The sequence below is a fragment of the Falco naumanni genome, chromosome 6 (genome assembly GCF_017639655.2).
Source record: "Falco naumanni isolate bFalNau1 chromosome 6, bFalNau1.pat, whole genome shotgun sequence".
NCBI classification, from domain to species: Eukaryota; Metazoa; Chordata; class Aves; order Falconiformes; family Falconidae; genus Falco; species Falco naumanni.
The window spans coordinates 51,695,451-51,712,128 of NC_054059.1; the positions used below are offsets into that span (position 1 = coordinate 51,695,451).

At 45.5% G+C, this 16,678-nt stretch overlaps 1 protein-coding gene across 7 annotated transcripts in view; it reads left to right on the forward strand.

Annotated features, from left to right (window-relative positions):
* The first annotated feature begins 8,371 nt into the window (after positions 1–8,371).
* NHSL1 (NHS like 1) overlaps positions 8,372–16,678 on the forward strand; it is a 187,300-nt gene continuing 178,993 nt past the window's right edge. For 6 of the 7 annotated variants that reach the window (XM_040598372.1, XM_040598373.1, XM_040598377.1 and 3 more), the window contains exon 1: positions 8,374–8,947. In XM_040598372.1, the coding sequence (XP_040454306.1) occupies positions 8,590–8,947 (358 nt within the window). In that variant the 5' untranslated portion in view covers positions 8,374–8,589. Of the gene's footprint in view, positions 8,948–16,678 lie in introns of all 7 variants that reach the window. The other variant, XM_040598382.1, reaches the window with a different exon arrangement.

The following is a 16,678-nucleotide window of genomic DNA, read 5'->3' on the forward strand; positions in this document are numbered from 1 at the left end:
TAGAAATGCTTGAAACTCGGCATGTTCATAGTTCTCCAAGGAATGTATACTCTGCCAAGTCTGAAAACACTTGGAACAGAAAGAAGGTCTGAGTAAATCTTGCATACTGTGCTGCATTTTTTTTACTGATTTATGAACAAGACACTGATGATTAGCTTGTACAGTTTGTCTGATCTATGCAATGAAATAAACACAGCTGCATTTATTACAGCTGCATTTATTACAGTGATTTCATAATCACGTATGCAGTACCCACAAACGTTTGGGAATATTCGGAGAGCAGTATGTGCTAAAAATCCTAATTTCTTTTACTTTCATTAATATCACTCAGTATTAAAAAAATTAGTGTAAGATTTTGTTTGTATAAGTTAGAAATTTTAATAGTAATGTTTCTGTAACACCAGTAATTCAGATGGTTTACGCTGGTTGTATACACAGGTCACAGAAAATACAAATGTGCCAGCCATCAAAGGTATTGCTTTGAGTTTCCTAATCTGTAGGTATACGGATCCTCAACTGTTACGCCATGTACTGTAGACTTTACTACTCAGTGTAATTTTTAGATAGCCATAAAATAGCTTTTCCCTTACTGTCAGTCTTCCAAATTATTATTGTGGAACTTGAAAATATTTTATTAGACTTCATTTATTAGAATATGCCAGTCTGAGGCTGACTGGGCATATGAACAGAAACACTGAGCTTTGCAGCATAAACATATTGGATCTCATCCCAGCCAACCATCAGGTAGATGAAATTACACAGAGGCACATAAACAAAGCAGCCAAAGACCTTTAATGATCTGCCACAGTGGTAGATTCTTCCCACATGAATATTTTTAAAAGTCAGCTTAAAGCCAAAAGAATTTTTCTCTGGCATCCTGTAAATGTCCAAAACATGGATATTATACTAAATATATTTAGGAAATAGTTTGTCCTTTTTTTTTAATCTGAAAATTTCAAGAAGTATCCAAACATCAAAAAAAAAAAAATAATGGAGAGGTGAGTTTAGACAGTGCTGGAATCTGTTTCACACAGCCTCACTATAACTTCACCAGCAACTGGTTCTTCCATGGTGGAGATCATGGTGACAAACCATGCTCACCCACAAGGAAAAGAATGGGGAAATTGCACTGGTTAACTGATGTTTTATCACACCTTGCATTTTTTCAGTGACCGAAGCCTGTATTTTATTTATGAGGCAGGAGCTGCTGCAACATATCAAAAATAATTTGTGACTGAGTAGAGTACCATCCGTCTGTGTTCATCAACTGAAACAAAACAGGGTGGCTCATTTTTTGAAAATAGTTTCTACAGGAACTTTGCTGATTCTGTAGTGGGTGGTGGTGGGAAACTAATACCTAAAAAGAAGTTGAGTTTTGCTTTAGTGACCAGCACGGTCTGCATGTTTGGGGAGCGATTTAAGAGGCTCCTGTCCATCGGATCTATTGTTTGCCCTGAGACCCAAGGTATTCATTTGAGAAGATAATCAGCCTTGTTAAAAGAATACAATATCAAGTCTTGACTGAATTGTTTTTCAAACTGGTTTAGGTTTTTTGTTACGATACTTAGTTAATGAATCAAAATGTAAACTGTGTAATTACTTCAAAGGAGACCACATATAACACAATTAGAGAGGACATGAATGTGGTCCGTGTCTTAGAGAAATAAAAATTTCATATGGAATTTACAAAAGTTTTCAACACAAACTGTTCTCATTAAAGCTACAGACAGCAACAAAAGACTTTGCTCAGCATTTATGGAATCTCCATATGCTGAGTCTGATTTTCAGCTGATAGTTTCTCCAGCCTTTGTTTTTCCCGATGAAGGTTTTCTTTCACAAACAATGACTCCCATATTCCTGTCCTACAGTCACTTGCAGTATGCATACCTGTAGCTATGTAACTCAGTAATAATGAATAATTACACATGAATTAGATTAGATTTATGTTAGTTACAAGGAAGAAATTTCTCATGATAAGGGTGGTGAGGCACTGGAACAGGTTGCCCAGTGAAGTTGTGGATGCCCCATGCCTGGAAGTGTCCAAGGCCAGGCTGGATGGGGCTTTGGGTGACCTGGTCTAGTGGAAGGTGTCCCTGCCCATGGTGGGGGGTTGGAACTAGATGATCTTTAAGGTCCCTTCCAACCCAAACCATTCTGTGATGCTGTGATTCCATGATTCCATGATATTTACATGGGTGAAGTCCTTGTGAAGCAGAAACCTAAATACTTTATCGATCAGAAAAAGAATATATCAGAATTTTTTTCTACCATAGATGAAGTGGACGTGAGGAATTCACTTTGATAAAAGACAGAAAAACCTCAACCAAATGAAGAAAAATGGTACAGCAACTCCAGAAGTAGTAGTATTGATCCATTGAGATAATGTCTCAGTAACTTGGTTTCTTTATGGGGAAATACAGCTTGGGGTTGTTTCTGTTCTCCAGGATTATGAGTACTCAGTCCCACACTGCCATAGCGACTGGCAAGCCTCAGATGCCTGCAGAGCAAGCGACAGACCATACATCTGTGGCAGGAATGAAAGGAAGGAAGCAGGGGTAGAAGAGCTCCTCTTTTAGTGGCAAAGAGCAGTTATGCCTGGTTAGTGTGTTGTTGAATCATATCCTTAGGCCATCACAACTACCGCTTCCTCCACGGTGTCATTCCTACTGCAGTTAGCTTTGATTGTTTCATTGCACCATTGCTAGCATGGCTTTTATCCAAAGACAACTGTGTAAAGATAGAAAAATGAGAAAGGGTCAGAGAGATTTTAAGCTGGCAGATCATAGTGTGCTGACTCATGCAGTTGTGTAGATAGCAGAGCTCTGTAGCTCTGAGAAGCAGGACAACCCAAGGTCTAAACTACAAGCTGGGCAGAGTCGAAGAGTAAGTTTTAGCTTATTGTATTCAGCTTATTATATTATTTTCTGAGGAAAGAGAGCAGGGACAGAAAAATCACTGTGGCTAGTGCAATGAACCACTAACCTTTAAGACAGTGCTCAAGAAAATACTAGATTTGTCTACTAGGGACCTGTGGATACATCTGCTAAGTACTTTGAATAACAGGGACTGGAGTGGTGGAGTTACACTGCTGCCTTTGTTTAATGGTGAAGATAACATGGTGAAGAAAATCAGCAAAAATGTTACAGAACTAAACAGAAAAAGGAGCTCAGCTCCAGGCTTCAAGCAAGTGCACAACCCAGGGATAAACCAGACAAGGAGAGCTTGGGCCTGACAGAAGTTTGAAATGATAAATGTTCAGGGAAATAGGACTTTGTAAGCAACCGGTATCAGAGAAGCCCTTGTCATCATCAGAGAATTTCTGCTATTAGTTTTGAAAGAATAATCACAAGATTAAATTTCTGGACAAGGAGGGAGTCTTTTGGGCCATGCTGGGTACGAATTCCAGTACACAAAAATACCAGTTCCTGGCATTGGTTAGCGGGAAGAAAAGCGATGATCGGAAGTTCTGCTGCACTGTCAGGCAAAGGTGATCCTCAGTCTAACACAGTGGCATGTAAATTTGAAGAAACCCAGCAAAACAGCTGTCATTTTTTCTGTGGTAATTAGTTTGATCATTTGATAATAGTTGTATAAATCATGAAAAGTATTTAGTCATGATGGACAGACCACAAAAGAAATAGGCAAAATTCTGCTACCATCAGGAGTCAGATCTACTCCCATTTTCTGCCTAGATTATACAGGCTTCTTTGAAGAAGCTTTTCTATTGAAGACAGAAGTGAAACAGATGATGATTAGAAGAGCCCAGTGGCCCAACGAGACTGGGAACATCCACATACTTTTGAATAACCAGGGAAGAACAAAATATCAGAAAACACCTGTCTCTTGCAAAGCTGCCTCTATTTTAAGCCTACACCAAACTTTTACAGCCTAACAGCCAAAGTAGCTATGAAAATACAGAAGCTGACTGTGTGCCCAGAACACTGAGCTTGCTTTCTAAATTACAAACCAGAGCCCATTAGCACTGTTCTGGGAGTGGCCAAGAAATGCCGTCCTCCATCCCTCCAAGTTGTGCCGCTGTTTATCTCTGTGTATCAACTTGCTTGGGCTTTCCTAGCCTACACAGGCATATAGCTTAAATCTGTGGGCTAAGCTACAATGGATGAGCCCGGTAATCACAGATGACCACATCTAAACTACCCTCTTGGCACGTAACTACAATTTCAGGAAAAGCTGTCTGATGCTTCATGGTTGGCCACGCGGCTCTTGTACTGCTGCTCAGCATTTGCTTCTGAGAGCCCAAACGGATTGCAGAAGCAAGCTGAGGGAAGAGCAGTATTCATTCCGCAATAGGTGATGAGTAACTCCCACAAGACTTGTCTTCTGTTTCTTGAAATAGAACACAAAAGTTATTAGGTCCTTAATTTGGTCCTTAACTTGAGGCTTAAAACACTGAAGGAAACAAGCTACAATTCAGATGTAATGAACTCTCCAGCGAACTTTGAACTTTCATTAAAAATGCAATCAATGTTGACTTGAAATATTTAGTAAAGTCTCTACCGTCCTTTTGTCTGCCCTCCTCCTTGCATCTTGCTTTTCTAGGCTCGGTTCCCCTTCTCAGAAGATCTCCCACTCCTGACCAAGGATGTTTGCGGGTGTGAGGCCCAGAACGCTGGGGCACAGCTCTGCCAGGCTTAGCTGCCCTAGTGAAAGCGACTGATGCCTGCTGAGCTTGCAGAGCTCCTTCTCCAGTGGATACAGCTAAATGGAGAGCAGCCCCTCACACCACTTACACATCACCATTGCCACAAACTGCACTGACGTGAATGCGCGGGGCCATGAGCCACAGGGGTGGCTCACTCGAAGGCAGCAGCCTGCCAGACAGCCGGCTGGCAGTGCCTCCTCGTCCCTGTGCTCCTCTGAGCCTACGGAGGATAAAAAAGGGGCAGAAACATCCTCACAGTGCTGGCAGAAAAGGAAACATTTTCCAGCCATAACTACTTGAAGTAGACAATATGCATGGGTATCTGAGGGGGATGGGGCATCCCTATGAAAGTCTGTTTTTCCGTTGAACTTAGACATTTTAAATGCTTCCTTTCCAGCATGATGAATACTTAAAACCTCCAACGATGTAAGTATTCAAGCTCTGTTTCCCTTCCTATGTCCCTTCCTCTTGCACGGGAAGAACCAGGCTCTGAGACCATCCTTTACTGGTTTCAGTTAACTGATATTCACATTCCAGACACTGAATATTTACATTGTTTTCCCACCTGTTTTTTTCTGAGCCATCCATATAGTAACAGCTCATCCCAGACAAATAGTCCCAAGTAAATTAATGAAAAAAAAAAAAAAAAGTATTGTTCTGGAATAAACATACAGACTTTGAATGTTTCAAGAATGTCAGTGTGTTTCAAAGTCAGATATATTTCTTGGTTTAACTGTCATTCCTAAAAAGCCCTTATTTTTTATGAGTCATTATTCCCACCAGAAATATTCAGGCTGCCACAGTAGTTCATTTTACAGTTTGCAAACACAGGAACCAGCGAAATAGGTAAAGCAGACTTCATGGGCAGTGAAATTCCACTCACAGTAGCTGAGGCTCTTCACTACATTTACATGTTGCCTAAAGTTTTGCTTTCTTCTTATTGTTCTCCCTGTGCTCTAATCTGCTTTAAATACTTTTTCCTGCTTACAGATAAGAACATGCAAAAATACTTGCAATACCAGGATTTGATCTGAATTTTTAGAAAGCATATTAGACTGGTAAATGTTTCTTTTTTAAACTACCTATTACTAAACCTTCAGAATAAAAATTAGTAAATTCTGATCAAACAAACATGTTCATGGTCTCATGATATCTACTCTGGCATATATGTTGCTGTGGGTTCTTTTCAGCTGACAACTGAACTGAGCTCTTTGCCTGTTTTCTTCCTACTGTGTTTTATATTTAAAGTCCCCTCATACTTGGTTTCCCCATGATACTCCTATAGTTTAAACAAAACATACAAAGATATACTCCTCTCAATTCAAACACGCCAGTGAACAGGCCATAGTTTTTATCAAACAACTATCCCAAACAAACACGTCTAAGAACTAATGAAGACATTATGTCTTAAAATAAAACCAGAAGAATTCAATATGAGAGAATGACTGCTTTCCATCCTCTGTTGATCGATCCTGACAGCTTCCCTGTCACAAGACTATTGCTTAGGATTCCTCATGTGCTTAAACCCCTGATTAAACACCATTTAGTCTGTTTGCACCATGTTCTTTTCATCAGTGTCTACAAATACAGCACATATGCACCCAGTGGTACTGTCTGTAACAGAAAATCAGCATTCCAAGTTGCAAAGTTATCCATTGGTAACCTGTCCGGCCTGATGTCTGAAGAAAGGTGGTTTTGTTCTTTATTTTTTTAACACTTGATGGACACTAGAAAGACATGAGCCCATCAGAGTGAGTCCAGAGGAAGGTCACAAAGATGCTCGGAGGGCTGAAGCCCCTCTTCTATGAAGACAGGCTGAGAGAGTTGGGATTGTTCAGCCTGGAGAATAGAAGGCTCCAGGGAGACCTTATAGCAGCCTGCCAGTGCCTAAAGGGGGGCTACAGGAAAGCTGGGGAGGGACTTTTTACACAGGCATGCAGTGATAGGACAAGGGGGAATGGCTTTCAACTGAAATAGGGTAGATTTAAGTTAGATATAAGGAAGAAATTCTTTACTGTGAGGGTGGTGCTCACAGACTGCCCAAAGAAGCTGTGAATGCCCCATCCCTGGAAGTGTCCAAGGTCAGGTTGGATGGGGCTTTGAGCGACCTGGTCTAGTGGAAGATGTCCCTGCCCATGACAGGGTCCCCTCCAACCCAACCCATTCCATGATTCTAAGACTGCATTGCTTCAAACCCCACCCCTCCACCTAGGAAAACTTGAAGATGAAAGACTTTTTGTGAGTAATGTATGAGACAAATTAGCAACTTAGAATTTTTGTGTATGAGTATCACCCCTAAGTGTGTTTCCTGTAGGTCTTACTGCTTGTGCATGCCATTGAGCCTTTGGTTTGTATTCCACTGCCTGTGGCCTTGCCCCCAATCTCCTCCATGCACTGAGGAGCTTCTGAAACACTGCTGGTGGAACAGTTTTCTCTAGGTTTCCCTTAAGTAACCAAGGCTAAAACTACATGAGTATTATTATGATGCAGAATATTTTGTTACAAATCACGCATCCTTAAAAGGCTAAAGAAAGGGCACTGTGGATCTGTCCCTGGATCCCACCTTCTCCAGCTGATTTTCTTTCATCACATAGATTCATCAGCTGCAGTGGGAGCTGGAGCAGACTATGGGGCATACAATTGTTTTTACCCAGGGCCCTTTTCCCCGAGAAAGGAGGGATTGGGTTCCTCTCTTTATCATATAGCAGGAGCCAGGGCCAGTAGGGTGTTGTCCAATTAAAATCAAATAGCAGCTGTTGACAGTTGCTTAGTAGACTAAATTGGTTCTGTGGGGAATAGCTCATTAGAGCAGCCATCTCGAGGAGGAGCCGATGCGTCCCACCCCGGCGAAGCGCGGGGGCTTCCAGGGCTTGAACCTGCCTTCAGCCCGCGCCAGTTAGGTGCTGCGACACTCGATGTCATTCTGCCTCGTCCAGACCTGGCTTTTCCTGCTTTAGTGCCGACCTTAATAAAAACGAACCAGGACCGGCCGCCTGGGCTCCGCTCCCGCCGCGACCCCCAGCTCCTTCCCGCAGCACCCCCGGCACGGCAGGGGCACCGGCTGCGGCCGGGCGCCCGGGGGACCTGCCCTATCCCCCTTGCTCAGCCCCTTTCGCCGGGCAGGAGGAGACAGCGAGGCCGGAGGGGCTGGTGCCCCCGGGGAGCGCCGCGGGGCAGGGCGGGCAGCGGCTCCCTCGGCTGTTCGTTGGCCGGGCAGGGCGAGGCGCTGGCAGAGGCTCCAGTTCGGGGAGCCACAGGTAGGCGGCGGCCTCTTTTTCTTTTCCCAGGTTCGCGGAGGCTTTTTTTTTCCCTCACCCTCCCTCCCCTCTCTCCTCCTCTCTCCTCCTCTCTTTCCAGCCCTCGCTTTCCGGGTTGGGAGTTTGGTGCGTTCAGCAAAGTGCCTGCAACGGCGCGGGGTTCCCCAGGTGGGGCTGCTCCGGGCTCTCCTCCCCCCCCTCCGCCTGTCCCCCTCTCCCTTTCCTCCTTTTGGCCCTACGCAGGGCGCTCCAGCCCCCCTCCCACGCTTCCTCCCCCTCAGTCTCCACTTCGGGGAGAGAAACCCGCGCTCTTTCCTGTCTCCCGGCCGCGGGGCAGCGCCGCCGCGGGCTCCCCGGGCTCCCCCCGCTCCCTCCCCCCCCCCCCCCCCCCCGCCGGGGCCGCTCCGCACATGGGCGCCGCGCGGGGCTCCCCCTCCGCCCAGGCGGCGGCGGCGGCTCCCCCCGGGCCGCGGAGCGCGTAGCCCGGCCGCCCTCCCGCTCCGATTCATTTGTTGTTGTTAATTCTGCCTCCCTCCCTCTCTCTCCTCTTCCCGAACTTTTGTCACCGCGGCCGCTGCGCGGATGCAGGCTTCCCGCGGCGGGGACGCCTAGCTTCTCCCCCCGCGCCCCGCCGCCGTGCCCTGCGCTGCCCTCCGTCCCCCAGCCGCGATGCCGTTCCCCCTGCGGACCCTGGAGCCGCTGAAGCTGTGCAGGTTGGAGGAGGCCGGCGGGGACGGCGCGGAGCGGGGCGGCCCGGCGCCGGGGGACCACGGCGGGGCGGCGGAGGGGGGCGGCGGGCGCCGCCGCGGCGCTGTACCGCTCTTCGGGGCGCTGGAGCAGGTCAGCTCGTACGCGCTGGTGTCGCTGCTGATGCAGCTCTCCGACCTCTCCCGCTGCGCCGGCGACATCTTCGGCGGGATCCTCAGCGAGGCGGACTCCCTCTGCCACCGCAACGCCCGGCTCCAGCGCCGCCTCGGCGCCCTGGAGGCGCTCCTCGCCCGCCTCGACCACCGCAAAGTCAAGATCCGTGAGTGCGACCCTTCCCCACGGCGGCGGGCCCGGGGCGGCTGGGAGGGGGGCGGGCTGGGGGGCACCCGCCCGGCGGCGGGGCCGTTTGCGCGCCAGGCTTGGCTTTATTGATTCCTTTAAAAAAGAAAAGGAGGGAAGCCCGACGCCGCGCTCTCGCCCTCCCCGCGTTCAGGTGCCGGCCGGCGGCCGCGGCTCCTGCCGGGGTCCCGCCGGTGCAGCCGGCTGCAGCGCGGGCCGCCCGCCCCCCTCCCGGTGACCCGCCCCGGCTCCGACCCCGCGGCTCCGGCGCCGGCTGCCGCCCGGGCAGGGAGGTGCCAGCGTCGGGGGCCGGGAGCCGCTGGTGTTCCCCAGTGCCGCTGTCTGGTCTGGCAGAAGTCTCAGTTCACCGGGGAGGGGGCGCCTGCAGCGGAGCGGCGGGGGGCTGGCGGGCCGGTTTTCGCGGGGGGATAGCGCGGTAATGCGGGGGCGGGCTGGGGGGGTTGTTGGGGTGTTTGTGCCGGCTTTGCGCCAGACGTCGGGTCAGCCGTGATTCTGACAGTTCAGCCCACACGCCTGGTTAATTCTTTTGCATGTGCGCGGGAAGACCTCAGTAAACAGAAACCTGGGTACGCTTTGCAGCCGGCTTTGTGTCTGTCGGTTCTCCTGAGCTTCTGCTCAGCCCGCAGAGCTGAGCTCAAGTTTGTGGTTTCGGCTTCATACGGAGGCAGGAGCAGCGACATCCAGGTTCGGCCTCCGATTCCCAAGCAGTGGCTGCACGGGGAGGTCCTTGTTAAATTTCTTTCTGAGCCTGTAAAGCGGCCCTCGGAAGCGACTAATTGTACAGCCACACAGAGCTACGGGAAAAGTTTTTTCTGAGCTTGGCCCAACTTTGGAGAAGGGGTCCCGTAAAAATTCTATCTGCTACATGCGGTTTCGTTTGTGTGTGTCTCGCTCTCCGCAGACAAAGTGAAAAAGATGGTTTGCAACATCAGCTTAGGTTTCAACTGTTGCAACTTCTGTGGCAGCTGTAGAAGGTGTAAGCCTGGCCTAAACAGAGTTGCTGCTCGTGGACCACCAACGGTTTTCTTTTGAATGGAAGCGGAAAGCCTGCTTTGCGTATGGCGTGCTTATGAGCAAAATTGGTCAGGAGGGCCTTTCACAGATACGATCCAGAGTACGAACCTTGTGTGGGTAGCACCTATTTCATTGCAGAATTATTCTTTATGGTATACTTCAGTATATGGTCCTTCCAAAGGAGGAAACAGTCACCTTACCGAACAGCTGTAAGTGTTAGGCTGAAGTTGTGGGATAACTGTTTTTTGGGTGCTTTGTAACTGCTTGACAAACTTCAGGAGTTTTTCTTCCTCACCAAGACAGGTATATCCTTTCCTGCCAATATAGTTATGTCATTTTGGCATGGCATGGTGCAGTCAGACTTGAAATGAGAGTGTTTTGTTATAGGGCATACCTGCAGTATGGTGGTATTGATGCCCTGATAGGAAGCAGTATTTATTAATCTGTTTTAAATAAGGACCTAATTAATACCCTATGCTGATGCAACACATCTGAAGGGAAGGGTGAAGTGAGTAGAGTGCTGCAGAGTGCAAACCCTGAATTTTACACGTGTCAGATACTTAGTTACTGTGCAAAAGGATGACCAAGACAGAATACAAGTTATATATTTATTAAATTTTTTTTTAATTACAACTCAGGTCTTTGAGCTAAGCCTGTTATTGTTTTTAATTTGTTGATCTTTGTGCTTGTCATTGCATTTCCTGAAACTGGACACAGTTCTTATGTTTGACTTTCTCCATTTGGTCTTAAATTATTTGGTAAGTGGCATCTCTGCTGTCAACTTTAATTTTGCTACTTAACAGCTGCATTGTTGTGGCTAATATTTACTTTTTAAAGATCTTGTTTATTAAAGTCAATGAGAATTAATGGTGATTTCTTTCAGATTTTTTTTTTTCATTAAATACAACCTTTTTGTAAAGGAAGGTTGTCTTACTTGCCTTTCGGTTGCAAGGAATTGATGTGTAGGCTAAGCATATTGACATGAAGTTGCACATAAAGACATGTCAATTCTCCTACATGCTTTCTACATACTGTAATCTGGCCAAGGAGATTGGGTGGGATGTTCAGTTGTAGTTAGCATCATGAACGTCTTCATAATGCAAGCTGTCAAGGCTTGTCAGCAAGTTTAACCCTGTTCTGGCATTAAAGGGAAATCTCTGCAAGACAACGAGAACAGTTTAATAATGCTGGCTTTGTTTGGAGACTTTTCCTTCCAGTTTCTGCAGATACAGAAGCTTCATGGAAGAAGCTTTTTGCTGATGTGGGACTGTAAGAACAGCAAGGATTGTAAACAAATCTAATTGCTCTCCCATTTACTAGATTCTTATTTGCTCATAAACCTTTTTTTTTTTTTTTTTTTTTGTGAGGAGAACACTGTAAACTACTGCTGTCTCTTGCAGTGCACAGGCCGATGCAGCATGACGCTGTATCAGGTGACTTAGGTGTTTTGCTCTGGCTTTTAGGACGAGGGGGTAGATTGTATACCTGCATTTCAGATCATGGGCAAGTTCTACTTGAACAAATTTTGTTCTCTTTGTGGGGCCCAGACAGTATTTTGCTTTTGGAACCCAAGGTCCCAGTGTGACCTTTGTGATCCCAACACGACTTTATATAGGAAGGACCAGAAGAGGACAAGCAAACTTCAAATCTAGGTCACAACGGCTTCTTGGGGAAGTAGCTGCAAACTGGCAGCTGATACAAGCTATGTTACATTTGTCCCTGGTGCTTGGGAAAGTGTGTACTTCGAAACTGTATTGTCATTTTGTTTCAAAGTAAAGTTTCCACGCAGTATCTTTGGGACAGCAGCGGTCCATTAGTTTTTGCTCCTCACTGAGCATGGGTGGGGGCTTGAGGGAGGGAAAGCAGGTAGAACAAAGCTCTTTGTCTTCACTTAGTCATTCTTTACAGTCATGGGCTGCACTTGCTTGTCTGACTGTATGCTGTGTCCTTGTGTGTGTAGGGTCCATATGCTCTTGATATACAGTTTGGAGTATTAATAGGTAAATGTGTCATGAATGATCTCTGCTGTTTCTCTTCTGTTCTATACTCTTTGGTATCCTGTAGCAAATCCATTAGTTCAAGTGTATCCTTTGTGGCACCACATGCGGAAGAACTCTCTGGTGTGGCAGACTGGTTAAGGATGTGCTGCACTGCAGTAGGTGCTACCTCTCTGCAGCCCGTACTGGGGGAAAAATTCCTCAGCTGTCAAGAGTGGCTGGACTCCTGCCATGGCCTTCAGCTGGGAGGCCGGCTTTCCAAAGATTTTGTATTGGTGTGCCACATGCACTCAGAGAGTTTTAATTTCATGTCTGCTTCAGGGTATTGAAGGTAGCTTATACTTGTATGTGACTTTTAGTGATGGTTGTTTTTTTGAGGGTTCACCACTGATGTTGAGCTTCACTGGAATGGTTCAGCTCTCTCCAGTTTGGTTTGGCTTTCTTACATGTCCCATTCAGGGTGGCAGAGAAGCTTCTGTTTATGTCCTCCAACTGAGAAACTTGTGCCTGACTATTTAAGTACAAGGATATTTTTCAGGCCATTTAGTGAAATACTTTCCTGACATGTATTTGAGCTTTGCATGATGAGCAAGGTGTTGTGCCATAAGGGACATCAAAATATGAGACTTGTCCCTATGGGGCTGATGACTGGTTTATAACACATGGTGGTGGGAGGCCCTAATGGCTCAAGGTGGTTCATAGAATTCAAGAGTAGTATGCAGTACTTGTGACCTTAGTTTAACTGCACTAGCCACGTCTAGAGAATTAATTAATTCAGTACTTTTTTTAACAGTCTTTCATCAGGCTTTCATTAAGCTTATGTGATTGCTGTTTTGCGTGGTGTATTGTTATGTGTTTCCAGCATCCAGCTGCTGTAATGTGTTTTACACCATGGAACTTGCCTAACAGCTTTCCATCTTCTAGCAGTGTGCATCTGTAGCTGTGACCTAGCATTAGGTGATGTTGTTTTCATCACTTTCGGTTCTTAAATGTCAGGGTGGGTGAGGACAAGTGCCTCTTTGAAGTGATCAGAGCTCATCAAAAGGCATATGATGGCAGCAGCAGAGAAATCTTGCGTGAATTACAAGGCCAGCTCTTGGGGAAACCCTGTGAGGCCTTAAACAGTCACTTTCCTTAGGACATGAAGGTGGACATTTTTTCCATTAAAATGTCTTCTACCATCTGCAGATACTCATGCAAAATTAATATTGCTGTTCTTTTCTGTGACTCCTAATGGTCTGACAGACTGGAAGGCTGGTCCTTCCATCTTCTATGCTATTTATTTTTAGTCTTTATGTAGAGATGTTTTGAGAGAAATGCTGGGAGGTTAACCTAATGACAACTTCTGGTTCAGTTTCTCCACTAGTAGGATGGGGTTTGGCCAGTTGTATCTCCTATTCTAAGAAGAAGAAACTGGTCCTGTGGGCGGGAGGAAATGCTACCTCCTAATTAGTGTTGTTTAAAATCCCTCAGTGTTTGGTTTTAAAGGCACAGCATAATCATTTGATGTTCATGCAGAAGGTGTATATACATATGTATGTATTTTTTTCCAAGTTTAAGCACATTAATGCAAGAGAGCTGGGGGGGATGGGGAGTATGGCTTTCTATTTGTCTGCATGATGGAAGGACAATCCAGTTTACACTTCATCTCCTGCTATTTTGTTTAGTAAGTATTTTCCACTCTTTGTGTGCAAGGCAGTACTGGAGCACATTTCCTGCTTTAGCTGAACAGGAAGCTTTATTCAGCTTATTCCTAGGGAAACCCCTCCTCCATCCACAGCCACCAAAAGTGAGCAGTATTTGAGACAGTATCAGCAGTAAGCGGAGGATGAACGGGCTGGCTGACCTTCTGGACTTTCTGTAGCTTCTGGTGTAACAATAGAGCGTACAAGACATTGGTCATCTTGTAATAACAAGAAGAAACCTTCCTTAGAAAAAGGTTTAGGGAAAAAAACAACCCAAACCAAACAAAGCTCATACCCTCCCAGAAGAGAAAAAACAAAACCCACACCACAACCAAAAACCCCAAACCAGCCACCAAAACCGTGGTGAGCTGTTGAGGAAGCTTAGGTGAGAAAGGACTGACTCTCGGGTGAAAAATTCTTTTCTAACGCTATCTGTGAGCTACAGTTTGGCTATGATACTCTGCAGATGCTTGAGGTGACTGTGCACAATGGTACTCTCTCTGTTGCTGTGCAATATGAACATTCAGCAGAAAGGTCAAACCATGTTAAACAGTTATTTGCTAAGTTCCCCTTGGAGGAAAAAAAAAATTTTCTTTATTGTAATTATTCAGATTGTTGCTCAGAAGCATTATAACTCTTAATTATCTGTGGAAATCCAACCTGATTCAAAGGAGATTTCATCTGAAATAAGCAGGAAGAAAGTCTGAGTTAGAGAAAGATTTCCCATGGGGACGGTGGGCCAAGTCGCTGTCCTGCTGAGTGGCAAAGCTCCAGCTGAATTCAGTTTGATGAGGGTTTGGCTTGCTGTTTTGAAAACAGTTGACACTCCTTGGCTGAAATGTGGAGCTGCTTTGTACATTGCTCAGAACCTATTATACACCACCTATGAACATTTATTTCTGTAGATCTTACGATTGGCTTGATCATTCAGGAAAATGGTGTTTAGGAGAGGTAGTTAATGAATTAAACATACTTGTATTTAGTTGTTTTTAATTAGGATCTATTTTGAAGGCTCCTAGATATTTTAGGATAACATAAAATGTCCTCAGAAGTTTCTCTTCCTATTAGTATTGGCACAGTCTCAGCTTGGTTGAGTGCGAGCTAGTAATCTTGGTCTTGTGGGCTTCTCGCCTAAGCTGCTAATACAAAGTTGTTGCAGAAGAGGCATTTTTTGGGTGAACCTATTAACAAACATAAAACAACACAGTGGAAAGCCACTGAAATTCCTCAAAACCTCAGTCCTGGAATTTAAACCAGCCTCTAATCAGTGGAGAGTCAGATGAGGCTTTCAAGGAGGATGGGGAGCAGATTATCCCACACGTACTTAGTGATTCCTGTACCTTCCTCCAAAGCGTTTGGTGCTGGCTGCCATCAGCCATGGGATACCATGCTGAACACTGCCAAGGCCAGATTTCCTATGGTAATTCTTGGCCTTTTTCTGTATTTCTGGGTGAAGGAAGGGCAATTTCCCTTTCCTCATCTTTCTTTTTTCCCCTGCACGTTCAAATAAATAATACAATAAATGAGGGCATGTGCTTTGGTTCCTGTTATCAGGAGCGCTAGTGCAGCACAAACAGAGGGAGATTGAGAAATAGAAGGCATTAAAAAATGCACATTGAAGGCTTGGCAATTATGCAAAGTCCCAGTTTCTTTTGTAGTCGTAAACTAGCTGTCAGCAGGCAAGATCAAAGCTGTCCACCCTAACAGTTAACAAGATCAATTAAACATGGTAATTAAATGTTGTTCTGGGCTGTAGGTTGGATAGGAAACCTGCTGGTTGGATGGCAGTCTCCAGAGAGCCTGGATGACACGCCACTTAAGAGACTAGAAAAAAAATCTTTCTACCTCTGGGTTAAGCACAGATTAATGTGGGTGGACTTTGCAAGTTGTTTGTATTTATATCATACCATGTTTTAGTTGGGCAGGGCTTCTTCTGGCTTCGGGCTGTCATGTTCATTTTTCTTTGTCATTTGTGAATTATGGTGTTTTAAGTTAGGTTGTTTTTATTTATTTATTTATTGCCTCCCTTGTCCTTTAATCAGCATTGTGCATATAAGATTTTGCTGCCCTTTGAGAGTTATGAGTGATTAGAATATGAGTGTTTAAGGTCCTGGTGGATGTGGTTGGGCTTATGTCACTGTGCAACCTGGGGGCAGGGTAGTTACGCCTGCAGAGAGAGGCAGTGCCGAGGAACTGCTTTGCCATAACTCCTCTTGGTAATTTTCCTGTTGGAGATACTGGTCTACACGCTTTTTAGGATAAGGCCTGATTTTTTTTTTATTATTATTATTTTTTCTCCTTCTTATCTTTATCCTTTTCTTTAGTTGTTCAGGCTCCCCACCCCAGGTGTGCCCAGAGCTGCCTCTCCATCTCCAGTCCTGCCTGCTCTGAGGTGTGACAGTTTCAGTGTCTGCTCTGCACCTCACCACCCATGTGGTGCCTGATAAAAGTGGCTTTGGGTATCTCTTCTTCCTCCGTTACAAGGCACTGTGCATGCCTGATAGGATTTTGGAGGAAGGAGGTGAGGGGGATGGGAGGCAGAGACAGGAAAAGGTAGAATTTGATGGAGCTTCTGGCTTTCTCATGACAATCCCTTTTCACCTCTCCCTTTCCTTTCATACCCCTCGGTGTTAGGCCCAGCGTAAGGCCTTCCCAGCTGGAGTTGTGACACAATCAGTAGTGCCATAGTAATAGTCTTAATCCCGTCCGAGTGTGTCCCTTTGTTCATTTTTAATGCTCCTCTTCCAGATGCAGAGATGCCTGTTGCTTTGCTACAGGAGTATAAACCAAGAACAAAACCATTTACACCATTAGAGTGATGGAAGTAAGAGTATCCAGGTATTACTTGAAATAAAAAAAAAAAAAACACATTAAAGAGAATTCCTTTGAGTGTTTGTGTTTTGTATCTGTGGCTGAGTTCTTACACTTTTTGAATGTAAAGGACATTTTAGTAGTTTGGTAGGTTTAATTGCCCTGATCTACATGTGAGCAGCA